This window comes from Phoca vitulina, unplaced genomic scaffold (genome assembly GCF_004348235.1).
Source record: "Phoca vitulina isolate PV1807 unplaced genomic scaffold, GSC_HSeal_1.0 scaffold25, whole genome shotgun sequence".
In the NCBI taxonomy this organism is placed as follows: Eukaryota; Metazoa; Chordata; class Mammalia; order Carnivora; family Phocidae; genus Phoca; species Phoca vitulina.
Genome location: NW_022589728.1, coordinates 7,119,568 through 7,134,043, shown reverse-complemented (window position 1 = coordinate 7,134,043; position 14,476 = coordinate 7,119,568). Strand labels below are relative to the sequence as shown.

Below are 14,476 nucleotides of genomic sequence, written 5' to 3'. Positions count from 1 at the left end.
TTAAACAAAATTCTAATTTGATAAACACAAGTATAATTCCCCTGTCCTAGGAGGAGACTACTGATAGGAACAGTAAAGTAGAAAACAAGAGAATTTCTTCCCTCTTTTTGTCACAGATTCCCAGTGGTTGAGCCCCACAAACTCCCCCCTTGGGGCAAAATCCAAGTAGGGGCTCCCACAAAGTGTCCCACAATGCTGGAGGTTGCTGGTTGTTCGCCCTGGGTTCTCTTCTCCCACAACAGGAACCAGACACTCCGGGGATACTCTCCAGGTGGCGCTGCACTGGCTTGGGAGAGGGGCAATGCAGTCAGCGTGTAGCCATTTCTCTTACCTTTCAGTGTGGTCTCTCTTGGTCTCTGTGGTGCAGGGGGTGCCCAGCCTCACCCTCTCCCCGCCATGTGCTAAGATTCTCTCAGTGGTGTCCTGTCCATGATTAGATGTTAGTTCTTTTAAGAGGGAGCAAAGTTAGGAATGACCTGTGTCCCATCATGCTGATGTCACTCTATCATCTTTACTCTTTTTGTCTTATAAAATAGATTGTAGATTTAAATATGTGATGTTTATTTTTGGCATCTTTCTTCTTCTGTCTGTACTTTTTCTTCTACCTTCTATACTTTTTCTGCAGACGTAGTTACCTCGTATTGACCTTATATCTTTCTTTCAGCTTATCACATGTTCACCTTTTCACCCATCCCAAATTGCTCTAGCTTCTAATCTGTAAAGCTTCTAAATCAACAACTTAGTGTTCAGACTACCTGAATTAGGACAATGTCAGAATTATGGAATTCTTTAGAAGTTAGAATTCAGTAGGAAGATAGGTTGTCAATACAATATAGTAAAAAGATGTTACTGGTTTGGTATTTGTTGAAGTCAAGACAATGTCTATTGTAATGCACATCGTGATGTAAATGTAGGTACAGAAATGAATACTTGATTCGAATACAAAAGCTAACATAGGAGACTGTATAGTTGAGATTCGTTGATTACAATTTACAGAAAGGAATTCCTCTTACCTTAAGCAAGAAAGAGCAGGTTATGAGTCTGTGGGATCACATCAGGAAAACCAAGGATGAGAATGAATCAGAGCCTCAGGAAATAGCTAAGATTTGGAAAGCCCTCATGGCTTTCTCTCCATCTCCTTTGTTTTTTCTGCTCGTCTGCTTCATTTGCCTCTTCATCTACAGTTGGCGCTCTCCACCTTTGCAGCCTATAGCTTTTCCAGTTCTTGAATTTACAGGTTACCGTTCCAGCCATCCAAAGAGACAGACTGACAGTCACTGAATCCCAATTTCAAAATCTTGAGAAAAGGAACATGACTATCTTGGATGAGAAAGAATCTCATGTTCTCATGGGGCCCAGTGACCCACAGGCATGGTCAGAGTGATGTGGCATCCAGATAACTAATGGGAATGCTCTTCCCAGAGCGCCGGGTATTGTAAGCTGGGTAGACAGATACTCTGAAGGTGTCTGCTACAGAGTCCTTACTTTCTTGACTTTTTGTTGTAGAAAAGATTACCAGCTTAAAGACTAGGTTTGATTTTATACCTAAGACTTTTCAGAGGAGCAAATAAGTATGTTTAGAATGTTCCTAAGGCAGTTGTAAGTGCATTTAAATATACAATTAACTGTTTCTTAACTGATTGGGTGGTTGCTATGTTCTCACAGTGGTCTTCAGTGTAGAGAATCATGTCCTTTAGGACATGGTGGGGTGGAGTATGTATGTATTTCTGCTAGCTTGCCTGATTTGATTTGACATCAACCACACAGGTTGATTTTTTTCTTTAATGGACATCATTAATAACAAGAAATCTCTTAAGTTGCTGCTAGCAGAGGATGTGTTCCACTGACTTTTCTCTGCTTGTCTTTCCAGGGAGGAGCTTTATCTTTATACACTGCTCTCACCACACAGCAGAAACTGGCCGGTGTCACTGCACTCAGTTGCTGGCTTCCACTCCAGGCTTCATTTCCACAGGTAGCCTGACTGATACCTATAACATTACTGATAATGTTGGGGAGAGGTTCATTTTTTTTTTTTTAATTAATCAACTATATATTTTTAGAGAAGTTTAAGTTCATAGCAAAGTTGAGCAGAAAGCACAGTAAGTTCCTATCGGTGCACAGGCTATGGACACCCTGCAACCCTGTGGTACGTTTGTTAGAATGTGTCAGGTCATCACCCAAAGCCCATAGTTTACATCAGTCATCCTTCTTAAAAAATAATTTTCCTGGACTTTTGTGATGTACTAGTAGGCTTTATCTGAATACTATATTGTCTTTATTGTGGATTGCAGAGACTGGAGTAAGAAATAAGTCCTTTTGTCATAAATCTTATATTTGAAGTGTTTGATATATTTTAAAATGTATATATAAATTAGGACAGTGTTTTACACATCATATTTTCAAAAGTTCAATATTTTTACTGCTTGATAGCAGATTTTACCATAGAATAGAATTTCTAAGTACTCAGTAGTGTAAAGCAATATATAATAAACATGGGAGAAGTAGACATTTATTTTCAAATTCACTTTTAAATCTAGGATTTTGGGCTCCTGGATGGGTCAGATGGTTAAGCGTCTGCCTTCGGCTCAGGTCATGATCCCAGAGTCCTGGGATCCCTGCTCCTTGGGAGCCTGCTTCTCCCTCTGCCTCTCTCTCTCTCTCTCTCTCTCTCTCTCTCTCTCTCTGTCTCTCATGAATAAACAAATAAAATTTAAAAAAATAAATAAATAAATCTAGGATTTTTTCCCTCATCACTATATAGTAATTCTTTGGTGTCTTATACATACTAAGTGCTGTTTATTAACCATCTTTTTTTTTTTAAAGATTTTTTATTTATTTATTTGACAGAGAGAGACACAGCAAGAGAGGGAACACAAGCAGGGGGAGTGGGAGAGGGAGAAGCAGGCTTCCCACCGAGCAGGGAGCCCGACGCAGGGCTCGATCCCAGGACCCTGAGATCATGACCTGAAGGCAGACGCTTAACGACTGAGCCACCCAGGCGCCCCTATTAACCATCTTATTTAAATCAATTAAATAAGAACTGAGAAGAACATGATTCAGTTAAAACATACCTCTCATCTCAAGACACTGTGAACATATAAAGAATAATTAAGAAAGAGTCTTCTTCAAGGAACCACTTCATTGGGAAAACAGTAATACGAGACAGGGTAGGGGCACCTGGGTGGCTCATTTGGTTAAGCGTCTGACTCTTGATTCCAGCTCAGGTCATGATCTCAGGGTCATGAGATCAAGCCCCATGTCAGGCTCTGTGCTCAGCTGGGAGTCTACTTGAGATTCTTTCTCTCCCTCTCCCTCTGCCCCTCTCCCTGCTTGCGTGCTCTCTAAATAAATAAATAAAATCTTAAAAAAAAAAGCAAGACAGGGTAATCATATGTCCTATAAAAGTTTAACTAAAGAGTTGTGGGGAGTATAGGGATAGAAGGAATTTTAGTTCCGTGGCCGAATAGAACCTATGATGTAAGTAACATACTGTATGTGCATATCTGTCTATAGTTGTAAATGCCTGGCATATAATACTCTATACATTTGAATAAATAATACTAGTTTTCTTTTATTTTTTGCAGGGGCCTATCAGTGGCATTAATAGAGATATTTCTATTCTTCAGTGCCATGGAGATTGCGATCCTTTAGTTCCCCTAATGTTTGCTTCTCTTACTGCCGAAAAGCTAAAAACATTAGTAAATCCAGCCAATGTAACCTTCAAAACCTATGAAGGCATGAAGCACAGTTCATGTCAACAGGTAATTGGAAGCAGTGATTACAGACACATATTTGCAACTTTTTTCATGTGATATTTTTTTTTTTAATTTTTTTTATTGTTATGTTAATCCCCATACATTACATCATCAGTTTTAGATATAGTGTTCCATTCATGTGATATTTTTAACATAAGTAACATTTGATTGCTTGGGGATTTAAAGGAGTTAATGAATTCACATAGAATCCTAAGTTGGCAGGATTTAGATCAGCATTTATTCAATTTAATTCAACAAACATTCAGTGTTTTCCTATTACATGCAAGCTTTGTACATAACTCAAAGTCAAATAAAAAACAGTCCTTTTTTATTAAAATTTAAGCTAAATTAATAAAATTTAAAATTTAATAGGGGAGGATATATATCCAAATAATTGTGTAGAAAACAGAATGTGATAAGTTATATTAGAAGTTTTTACAGTTCCCTAAAACACTGAGAAGAGTGAGATTAATTTTATCTTGAGAAGTACTGAGATCATGAAGAAAAAGCTAGATTTAGAAGAATGGGTAGGATTTTGATAGCAAGTGTTCAGAGAAAGGAAAAGGGAAAGCAAGCTGTCCAGTTGGGCCATAGTCTTATGAAAAGCTGGCTGTCCTAGAGCAGGATGCCATTCATAAAGTAGGTACAAGGAACAGTTTTAGGGTAATAGGAAGGAGATAGTACTGAGTTTAGTGAACATACTGAGATTGATGTACCCCCCATGATAACAAAATGGGATGTTGGAAATATTTGTCTGAGGCTCAAGCCTGTAATAGAGATTTAGAATAATTGCCAATATTATTAATCACTGAAGAATTACCATGGGAGAATATCATGAGAAAAAAGCCGAGGGATAGAACTTGGGAGGGGAATAGAAGGAGTTAAATGTGGAACGAGAGCACAGGAGGAGAGAATTTCAGTACAGCACCTGACTGGCTCAGTCGGAAGAGCGTGCAACTCTTGATCTTGGGGTTGTGAGTTTGAGCCCCACGTTGGGTGTAGAGATTACATACATACATACACAAACTTCTTTAAAAATTGGTTAGGTTATTTAAGAAAAAAAAGAAAAGGGGTTCCCGGGTGGCTCAGTCAGTTAAGCATCTGCCTTTGGCTCAGGTCATGATCCCAGGGTCCTGAGATTGAGTCCCACTCAGGCTCCCTGCTCTGTGGGGAGCCTGCTTCTCCCTCTCCTGCCTCCCCTCCGCTTGTGCTCTCCCTTGCTCTCTCTCACTCTATGTCAAATAAATAAAATCTTAAAAAAAAAAAAAAGAAAAAGAATTTTAGAGTGGGAGGGAACAGTGTGCCATGATTCAGAGAATGATTGAGGAAAAATAGGCCAGGAAGAAACTACCCAATAGTAAGCCATCTGTGACCTTGGATGTTTGGGGAGATGGAGCCTGCAGTGGATTATATAAAGTGGATAGAGAAATGGGAAAAGTAGAGGCAACATGTATAAACCTTTATTAAAAATTAGGTTTTTGTGAAGGGGGAAAAAAGTAAAAAAAACTCTCTTTAGTGGATGGGAGAAAAAGACTCCCTTGGCGGGGGAGGGAGGAAGAAAATGCGATGAAGAGAAGATAATAATCTAATGGGGGAATCTTAGGGAGATCTAATAATGTAAATAAGCCCTAAAATGGGTAGTGCTTGCCTTCAAAGAGGAGAACAACACTTAAGAATCTAGAAGAGGGTGGATGAATATGAACAAGGATTGCTGAGGTAGTACTAGTTGAGAGTTCACATTAGATCCTCTTTGTCTTTTCAGTAAAGTAGGAGATACGGTCACTTGATAAGAATGAAGGAGGCCTGCATCGGTTTGGAGGCTTGAAAAGGCCTAAAATAAAAATTAATTGCCAAGCATTGAGGTAGTCCCTAACAAAACTGTTTTGTAACCACTTAGCCTGGCTGAATCATTTGTTTTACGGACAGAAAAAAGTGTTAGTAATATGATTTATCCAGAAAGATAAGGGGGCTGGGATTCTAGCCTGTTACTGAGAACATAGTTGAAACCATCAGCAAGTGTTGAATCCAGAAAACAGGTAGGCTGGCACTCTGAGTATCCAGGAGGGACTGAGGGTCTAGAGCATTGGTTTCCAAAGTAGGCTTTATATCACAAATACCCTGGAGCTTAATTAACATTCAGACACCAGAACTCCAAACTCCGCAATTCTGATTCAGCACATTGGGGGTTAGCAGGTAAACTCAGGTATTTATGTTTATATGGATGTGTTTTTAAAATAAAAGTTCCAGGGACACCTCGGTGGCTCAATGGGTTAAGCAGCTACCTTCGGCTCAGGTCATGATCCCAGGGTCCTGGGATTGAGTCCCACATCGGGCTTTTTAGCAGGGAGCTTGCTTCTCCCTCTGCTTGCTGCTCCCCCTGCTTGTGCTCTCTCTCTCTCTGACAAATAAATAAATAAAGTCTTAAAAAAAAAAAAAAAAAAGATGCTGTTTACCTAATCTCTACACTCAGTGTGGGGCTGGAACTTAAAAACCTGAGATCAAGGGTTGCACACTGTTTGCACACCCCAAGCATGTAACTTTTGATCTCAGGGTTGTGTGATCAAGCCCCAAGTTGGGCACAGAGCTTACATAAAAAGAAAAAAAAAAAGGTAAAATAAAAGCTGAGGATTCTTTGTGCAATCACATTGGAGAACATTGGACTGGATGATGAGCAGAAAGTGAGAAGAGGTAAAATGGTAGGAGGTATCGTCACCAGGAAACTTCCAGGACTTTAGAACATTGTAAAATAGAGCACTTCTGTGCTGTGGCTATATTTTCTGAGTGACTAAATTATAAGGGTGAAGATTCTTTGCATGGCTAATTTGTGGGTCTGTGGGGTTAAACTTTGAAATACTAGAGATTATAGTAGGAAATTATTTGAGGGGAGTGAGAAAACCGAACCACATGGCAGGAGTCTTATAGAAACGTTTCTTTTATAATAAATACTTGATATATTCTTTTTCATCTTTCCAGGCCTATCATAGGTACATGCTGTCTTTTAAATGGTTGGTTGTATGTAAATCCTTGTGAAAGGCACAAAATATTTTCTGCTACGAATTTAGCATTTCATTCTAATGAGGGAAAGTTAAAAGCTAGGTTTTTCTACCCATGCTTAGTTGACCGTAATTGTATCCTTAATGATATTTCTCTGGATAGGTTTTGTTACTTCTAAGCCCCCTTCTCTCCACCCAACCCCTGTGTTTTATTTTGTTCAGGTATAGCAAAGTGCAGACCATTATCATGGGACTGCATAATAGTTGGGAGCTATCATTTGAATGTACAATAATAATCCTAGTCACAGGAGATGTTCTGAAATTTCTATTGAAGCCTCATTTCTCTGTTACAATTTTTCATTTAATTGAAGTAGTAAAAATATGGTTTCACCTTACCTAGGCACACCACAAATTTAGTTGGTGGTATTTTAGTGGGGATTTAATTTCTGATTTTGTAACTGCTTATTAAATCACTTTATTCCAAACAGGAAATGATGGATATCAAGCAGTTCATTGATAAACTTCTACCTCCAGTTGATTGATGTCACTAAGAGGCCTTCTGTAGAAGTGCACACCAGCATCATTGTAGTAGCGTATAAACCTTTTCCCGTGCCCAGTCTTGAAACTTCTAATGTTTGCAGTGTTAAGATGTTTTGCAAATACACACCAATGATACAGACTACATGATACTATCTCCTTGTGGGAAAGATGGTCTTCTTTTAGGTTTCTATACATGTATTTGTATAATATGATTCAGAATATACTAGTATTAAAATAGGTGAAGCACCTAAGCTTCTTTTTCCCAAATGTAATTCAGCAAAATAATAAAATACTGTAACCAGATTTTTTATTACATCATTTGACAATTATTAGTATGCTTAATGAAAATTTGTTTAGGTATAAATGAGCAGTTAAGATATAAATGATTTATGCATGCTGTGACTTAGTCTATGGACTTATTCCAGAATTACTTAGTCACCATGCATTATTCGTATTTTTATATATGTATTCATTATATACTTAATGATTGTAATACATAATGAGAATGAGGTGTTACTACATTATTCCCGATAATAGGGATAATGCTTCTAAGGTCAATAAAGAGTAATATTCCTCTGTTCAGTTAATGGCCCTTTTATTTTGGGGACCAGGCTTTATTTTCCTTGGTATCATTTCTATTTAGTATTTTTTTTTTCATCTCTAGAAATCTGTTCTTTCTTTTTTATCCTTCATAATAGACCAAATATTGCCTCCTTGCCATAGACATCTGCTGCCAATACATGCTGTAATTTGACATTCTGAATCACAGGTTTGATGGTATTTAAAATGTATTTACACTTGTATAAAGAAACCTTTAAACTTCCTACACTACTTGTTTCTTAAACTGTACCTTAGTCCAAAGTTAGACCTATATAGTTATTAGACTCTTCAGTCTAGATAATGGGAATAATTCTGTGGTTGTATGTTTCTGTAATTAACTGAAAGAATATGTAGGTCATATTCTAGTATGTTCTGGAATATTTAAGACAGATCTTAAAAACTAATTTCTAAGATGATTTGCTCTAAGATGATTCTCCTCGAGTGTAGTTTTAGTTTACTTGTTTTGTACATATGTTTGAAACCAACTACTGTAGAAAATGAACAGTCCATTAGAAAATTTTCCTTTATTTTTATCTGCCAGTGAACTTTTTTGAAAACTTCACTTTAGTCAGATGGGTTTTTTTTTTTAATTAGTTTTTGTGCAAACATAAAAGTAGCAATTATTTGACTTTAAGTAGTTGAATTTTTCAGATTATTGGTAAAAATTATTGGAAAACAAATTTATGGGTGATAAAGATTAATCGCAACTCAATACATAGGGTTTAGTTACCACAGTTTAATATGTAGCAAAAATGTATACTTGATATTTCTGAACTGTTGTTAATTTTTCTGCTGTATTCCAACTGACTAAAACAATGTTAGGAATGCATCTTTATAAATGGGTGCTAATTGATAATGGAAATAATTTAGTAATGACTGTACAGAATGTTAATAATGAAGCCATATGTTTATGTCTGGATTTAAAATTTTTAAACAATCATTTACTAAGTCATTTTGCTTTACCTTGAAGAATATAAATTGTTGTTTCAATTATACAAATCAGCAAGATCTAATTTATGGCAAGAAATATTCCGTTGAAATGTTGTGCTCTAATGTGGGAAAATGTAAATCTTTTTCATGGTTTCTACCAATGTGAAATAAAATTTCATTCTGACTTTTCTGTGACTGCTTTCTCAAATACTATTTTTAATATTTGGGTTTGCTTTCGAATGGCTGTCTATACTGAAAAGGGGGAAAATGGCAATGCAATCATAACATACATTCAGGAGAGAATTTTGATGATGGTATGGCTGACTTGGAATAGAACGAGGCATGAGAAAAGCTTCTCCTGTTACTCAATTTGAATAAACTAAAAAAAATTCTTAAATTTGGTTTTCAGTATTTCTAATGTGTTTAAGAAGTTTAGTTTGGTGTTTCCAAGCCTCCTCCTTTCATGCAGTATTCATGGGATTTTTAAATTAGCGTCATGAGGCAGTATCCAAATAGTTTTTTCTCCTTTTATTTCACTGTTGACTTTTTTTTTTTTTTTGAAGTGAACATAACCTCAAGATTTTATTGTCTTCATAATATTAACAAAATATGAAGCTTAGAACTGGATCACTTGGCCCTTTCTCTTCTTATCTCCTCCCAGTTCAAAATGCTTGCATCTCTTAATAGCCAGCATTCTCTTAGATCTGCAATTGGGCTCAACACATTCAAGCCTCAGCACAATCTTCTTTGTAGTTTTAGCCTTTTTCCAGAAAATCGGCTTAGTCTGCCCACCATAGCCACTCTGCTTCCTGTCATAACGCTGCTTTCCCTGGGCATAAAGAGAATCTTTGCCCTTCTTGTACTGTGTCACTTTGTGGGGCTCGTGCTTGCCACACTTTTTTTTTCTTTTTTTTTTTAGGAACGTTCACCATGTTTGCGAGAGCGCTATTGGCATGGAAAAAAAGCTCACTGTTGACTTCTAGCATTTCCCAGTAAAGGAATCCTTTCTATCCCATCTCTTAAACAGTCCTTCACTTTCTGCTTCTGAGTGCTTAAAATTGACCAGCTCATCTTTTTGTGAGGGAGCTTGTTCCATTTTTGGATCACCCTAATGGTAAGGGAGTTCTGTATACCAAAATATTGTCTGCAACTTCTAGACTTCACAACAGCACCTTATTTCATATGATAATCTTTTATTTCATCATCCTTTTTCAATTATTGTGTTCATGGTTAGATGTGGTCAGGGTATGGTATTGTTAATCTCAGTTGACAGCAGCAGTGTCTTATGTATATATAAGTAATTGGGAAATTTGTCTCTTGAGATCAGTGTTACGGCTATTTTAAAAGATTCACGATGAGCTCTTGGCTAGTTCAGTCAGTAGAGCATGCGACTCTTGATCTCGAGGTCATGAGTTCAAGCCCCATGTTGGGCATAGAGTTTAATTAAAAAAAAAAAAAAAAGGTAAAAGTAGGGGCGCCTGGGTGGCTCAGTCGTTAAGCGTCTGCCTTCAGCTCAGGTCATGGTCCCAGGGTCCTGGGATCCAGCCCCGCCTCGGGCTCCCTGCTCAGTGGAAAGCCTGCTTCTCCCTCTCCCATTCCCCCTGCTTGTGTTCCCTCTCTCACTGTGTCTCTCTCTGTCAAATAAATAAAATCTTAAAAAAAAAAAGGTAGATACATGACATATTTCCACCCTCCTAACAACATACCATTTTATTTTGTAAAAATTACTAAAAAGTGAAAAGTAAGTAGTTGAGATATTCTAGGCACTATACTAAGCATTTTATATTCTTTATTAATATAATCCTTACATCAACTTTATCTTTTGTTTTATAGGAGAAACTGATAGCTAGAGAGATGAACTGTTTGCCTATAGTTACAGAGCTATTATGTGTAATAGCCAGGATTCAGAGTGATGTGCCTGACTCCATGGTCTGCCCCTGTGAGGTAATTTAAATGCTGTAAACAAAAATATAATTCCATATAATTATTCCATATAATTCAGAACACTTAGAAGTGCCAAATAAACTAGGGTTAAAACCAGCTTACCATAAAGAATTACAATCTCCAGTGCCCAGAGAGAACTGAAAAGGAAACTAAAAACCCATATGGTACCCCTAACTTTGGGGCTCAGAAAATAACTCACTGGCGAATAGCCAGGACCCTTATAAGGGCTGCACTCTGTGCCACAAAGTGAACTAGAAAAACATTCTGCCACCTCAGGAAGGAAAGGGGAAAACTTACCTAATCTGGCCAGGGCCCTGGATTGGAAGAGGGAGCTCTTCTCTTGAAAATGTTTAACTAGGAGCTTCTATTCATCTATATTTGGATTTTGAATTTATACTATTTCTGTGGCCTGGAAAACATAAGCTCCTAAGTTAACATCAAGAATCTCCTTGGACTGGCTCTGCCTCTTGAGCACCTGGAAGAAGTAAGTTCTTTATGGAGATGACATCTCAACGTAGGCAGCATAAATTGCTGAAAGTGAGCTCAACTCCCCCAAAGTACAAACCAGCGGAGGGAACAGTCTACCTGCCACAAATGATTCCAGGTGACACAAAAGCTAGAAAGATCATTAGACTCTCGGGAACTTAAGAAACAGGAAGTATGAGTATTAAGTGGAGACAAAGAATAAACAAGTGTAAACACAGTATCAGAAATTGCAAGTTGGAAAAAATTTTTCTAGAAATGAAGAACAGCCACTCAAGTAAAAAATATTTCAAATGAGAAGCACTACTTATGACAATAAAGTATTTGAAATAACGCAATGTGGAATTACAAAGACCATCAAAATAAACTATCCTACATCTATACAATTGGAACGTTATACAGCTATAAAGAAGGAATGAGGATGCACTGTACTAATTTGGAAAGGATTCAGAATACATTATTGATGAAAAAATAGTGTAAAAAACTAAAAGGGGTACAGGAAATAAGACCTATATTTGACTTGGTTAGAATTTACATTTTAAAAACCAAAATGCTAGAAGGACATTAAACATCCAATAAAAGTGGTTATAGAGCATGAATGGGGAAGGAATGAAGTGGGTAAAGACTGGAGAGGAATAAGCCTGCCCTGGGTATCCTTTTTTTGTTCTTCAGATTTTTTATTGTGGTAAAATACAACAAAATTTTACCATTTTAACCATTTTAAGTATATAGTTCAGGGGCATTAGGTATATTCACATTGCTGTGCAACCATCACCATCCTCCATCTCCAGACTTTATCAGTTTCTCAGAGTGAAACCCCATACTCCTTATTGTTCAGATTTTTAATTGTGTTATGACCTCCACAGAATATTTAAATGGATGAGTTAGCTGTATTGGACACAACAGAATTGGTCTGAAATGGTGTGTGAAAGCTCTGAGGAATTTACTCAGGAAAAATCCCAGCAAGGAAAAGGAAGGGTAAGAAACTAGAAAAATAAAATTAAGAGGTCCAAAATAAAGCTAATGGAAGTTGCAGAAGGAGAGAACAGAATGAGAGAGAAGCAACATTTGAGGATAAAACGGCTGAAATTTTTCCAGACTTCAGGAAGGGTAAGAAACCTCAGATTCAGGAAGCAAAATGAGTTACTAACAGGATAAACTACCTACCTAATGAGACATTTCATGATAGCACAACTGACCACCATAGAAAAAGATCATAATAGCAGCTAGGAACAGCCTACTTAAACTGTCATACACAGTACACTTAAAAAGAATGCCAGAGTCAGAATAATAGAATAATATCAGTTGTAGAGAAAATGGCAATTTGAAACTTTCTACATAGGTAAACTCATTTAAAAGAAGGGCAAAAGAAAACCATTTTTTAAAGATTTTATGTATGTATTTGAGAGAGCGAGCATGAGCGGGGGGGGGGGGGGTCAGTGGGGAGAGGGGCAAAGGAAGAGGGAGAAGCAGACTCCCCACTGAGCAGGGAGACCCCACACAGGGTTTGATTTCAGGACCCTGAGATCATGACTTGAGCCGAAGGCAGATGCTTAACTGACTGGGCCACCCAGGCGCCCCAATAGAAAACCATTTATAAGTAAGTAGAAAGTTTATAAGGAAGAGTGTACTGACAGAACCTTTAAAAGATGTTCTTTCAGAGGAAGGAAAAGGATCCAGAGGAAAGGAGAGCTACAAGCAATGGTAACTAGAGAAGCATTGATTGCATAAAACTAATACTAATTTGGGAGCTGAAACACTAGATAAAAATGCAAAAGTACATGCAAAAGAATATAAAATATATCAGAAAATATCAAATATAAAAGAATATAAAATTGTATTTTATATACCAGCAATATTTATAATTGCTCAACAGAAAAAAGAAATACGTGTAAATCTAACAAATCATGGACAAGATTTGGAGGCTGAAAACTACAAAAGGCTGATGAAAGACATCAAAGGAGATCTAAATAAATGGGAATCTATATCATGTCCGTGGATTAAAGGACTTAACATAGTGAAGATGTTAATTCTCCCCAAATTGATAGTTTGACGCAATTCCTATTAGAAACCCAGCAAGATTGTTATAGCTGTACACAAGATTATTCTAAAATTGATATGGAAAGGCCAAGGAGCTAGAATACTTAAACTATTGAAAAAGAAAGTGGGAGGGGAGCCTGGATGGCTCAGTTGTTTGAGTGTCCGACTCTTGGTTTTGGCTCAGGTCATGATCTCATGGGTCTTGAGATCAAGCCCTGCTTAGGGCTCTGCACTCAGCGGGGAGCCTGCTTGAGATTCTCTTTCTCTGGCCCTGCCCCTGCTTGCTCTCTCACTTTCTCTCTCTAAAAATAAATCAAAAAATAAATCTTCTTTAAAGAGAAAAGAAAGTGGGAGAAATCTATCAGATTTCAAGACATTATATAGTAATAAAACTATGTGGTATTGGCAGAGAGATAGACACAAGATGAACTGAACAAAATAAAGCAGAAATAGCCCCACACGAGAGCAGCCAAGTGATTTTTGACAGAGGTACAAAAGCAACTCAATAGAGGAATGATAATCTTTTAACAAATCGTACTGGAGCAATTGGATATCCATAGACCAAAAAAGTGAACCTAAATCTCATACCATATACAGAAGTTAACTCTGTATAATGAATTATGGATTTAAATGTCAAATATAAAACTATAAAAACTCTAGAAGAAAACACAGGAGAAAATATTGGGATGTAGGGCTCGAAGTGTTTCTAAATAAGACACCAAAGTAAAGACAACTAAAAGAAAAAAATTTACTTGGACTTCATCAAAATTTAAAACATTTTTGCTCTTTCAAAGCCCCTGTTAAGAGGATGAAAAGACAACCTAAGACTGGGAGAAAGTATCTCCAAACCACAAATCCACATGCCCAGTTTGTAGAATACATAAAAGAACTCTCAAAACTCAACTGCAGCCATCAAAAGCAATGAGATCTTGCCATTTGCAATGACGTGGATGGAACTGGAGGGTATTATGCTGAGCGAAATAAGTCAAACAGAGAAAGACATGTATCATATGACCTCACTGATATGAGGAATTCTTAATCTCAGGAAACAAACTGAGGGTTGCTGGAGTGGGGGCTGGGGTGGGAGGGATGGGGTGACTGGGTGATAGACACTGGGGAGGGTATGTGCTCGTAAGCGCTGTGAATTGTGCAAGACTGTTGAATCTCAGATCTGTACCTCTGAAACAAATA

The 14,476-nt window shown here is 37.4% G+C and overlaps 1 protein-coding gene and 1 pseudogene across 1 annotated transcript in view; one reads left to right on the top strand and one right to left on the bottom strand.

The window, feature by feature from the left end:
- The window catches only part of LYPLA1 (lysophospholipase 1), a 30,679-nt gene extending 21,526 nt beyond the window's left edge, over window positions 1-9,153 (top strand). The window contains exons 7-9 of the mRNA XM_032421840.1: window positions 1,871-1,972; window positions 3,585-3,761; window positions 7,237-9,153. Coding sequence (XP_032277731.1) covers window positions 1,871-1,972; window positions 3,585-3,761; window positions 7,237-7,290 — 333 coding nt within the window. The 3' untranslated portion in view covers window positions 7,291-9,153. The remainder of the gene's footprint in view (window positions 1-1,870; window positions 1,973-3,584; window positions 3,762-7,236) is intronic.
- A 209-nt stretch (window positions 9,154-9,362) lies between these two features.
- Window positions 9,363-9,750, bottom strand: LOC116643153 (annotated as a pseudogene).
- Window positions 9,751-14,476: the final 4,726 nt, after the last annotated feature.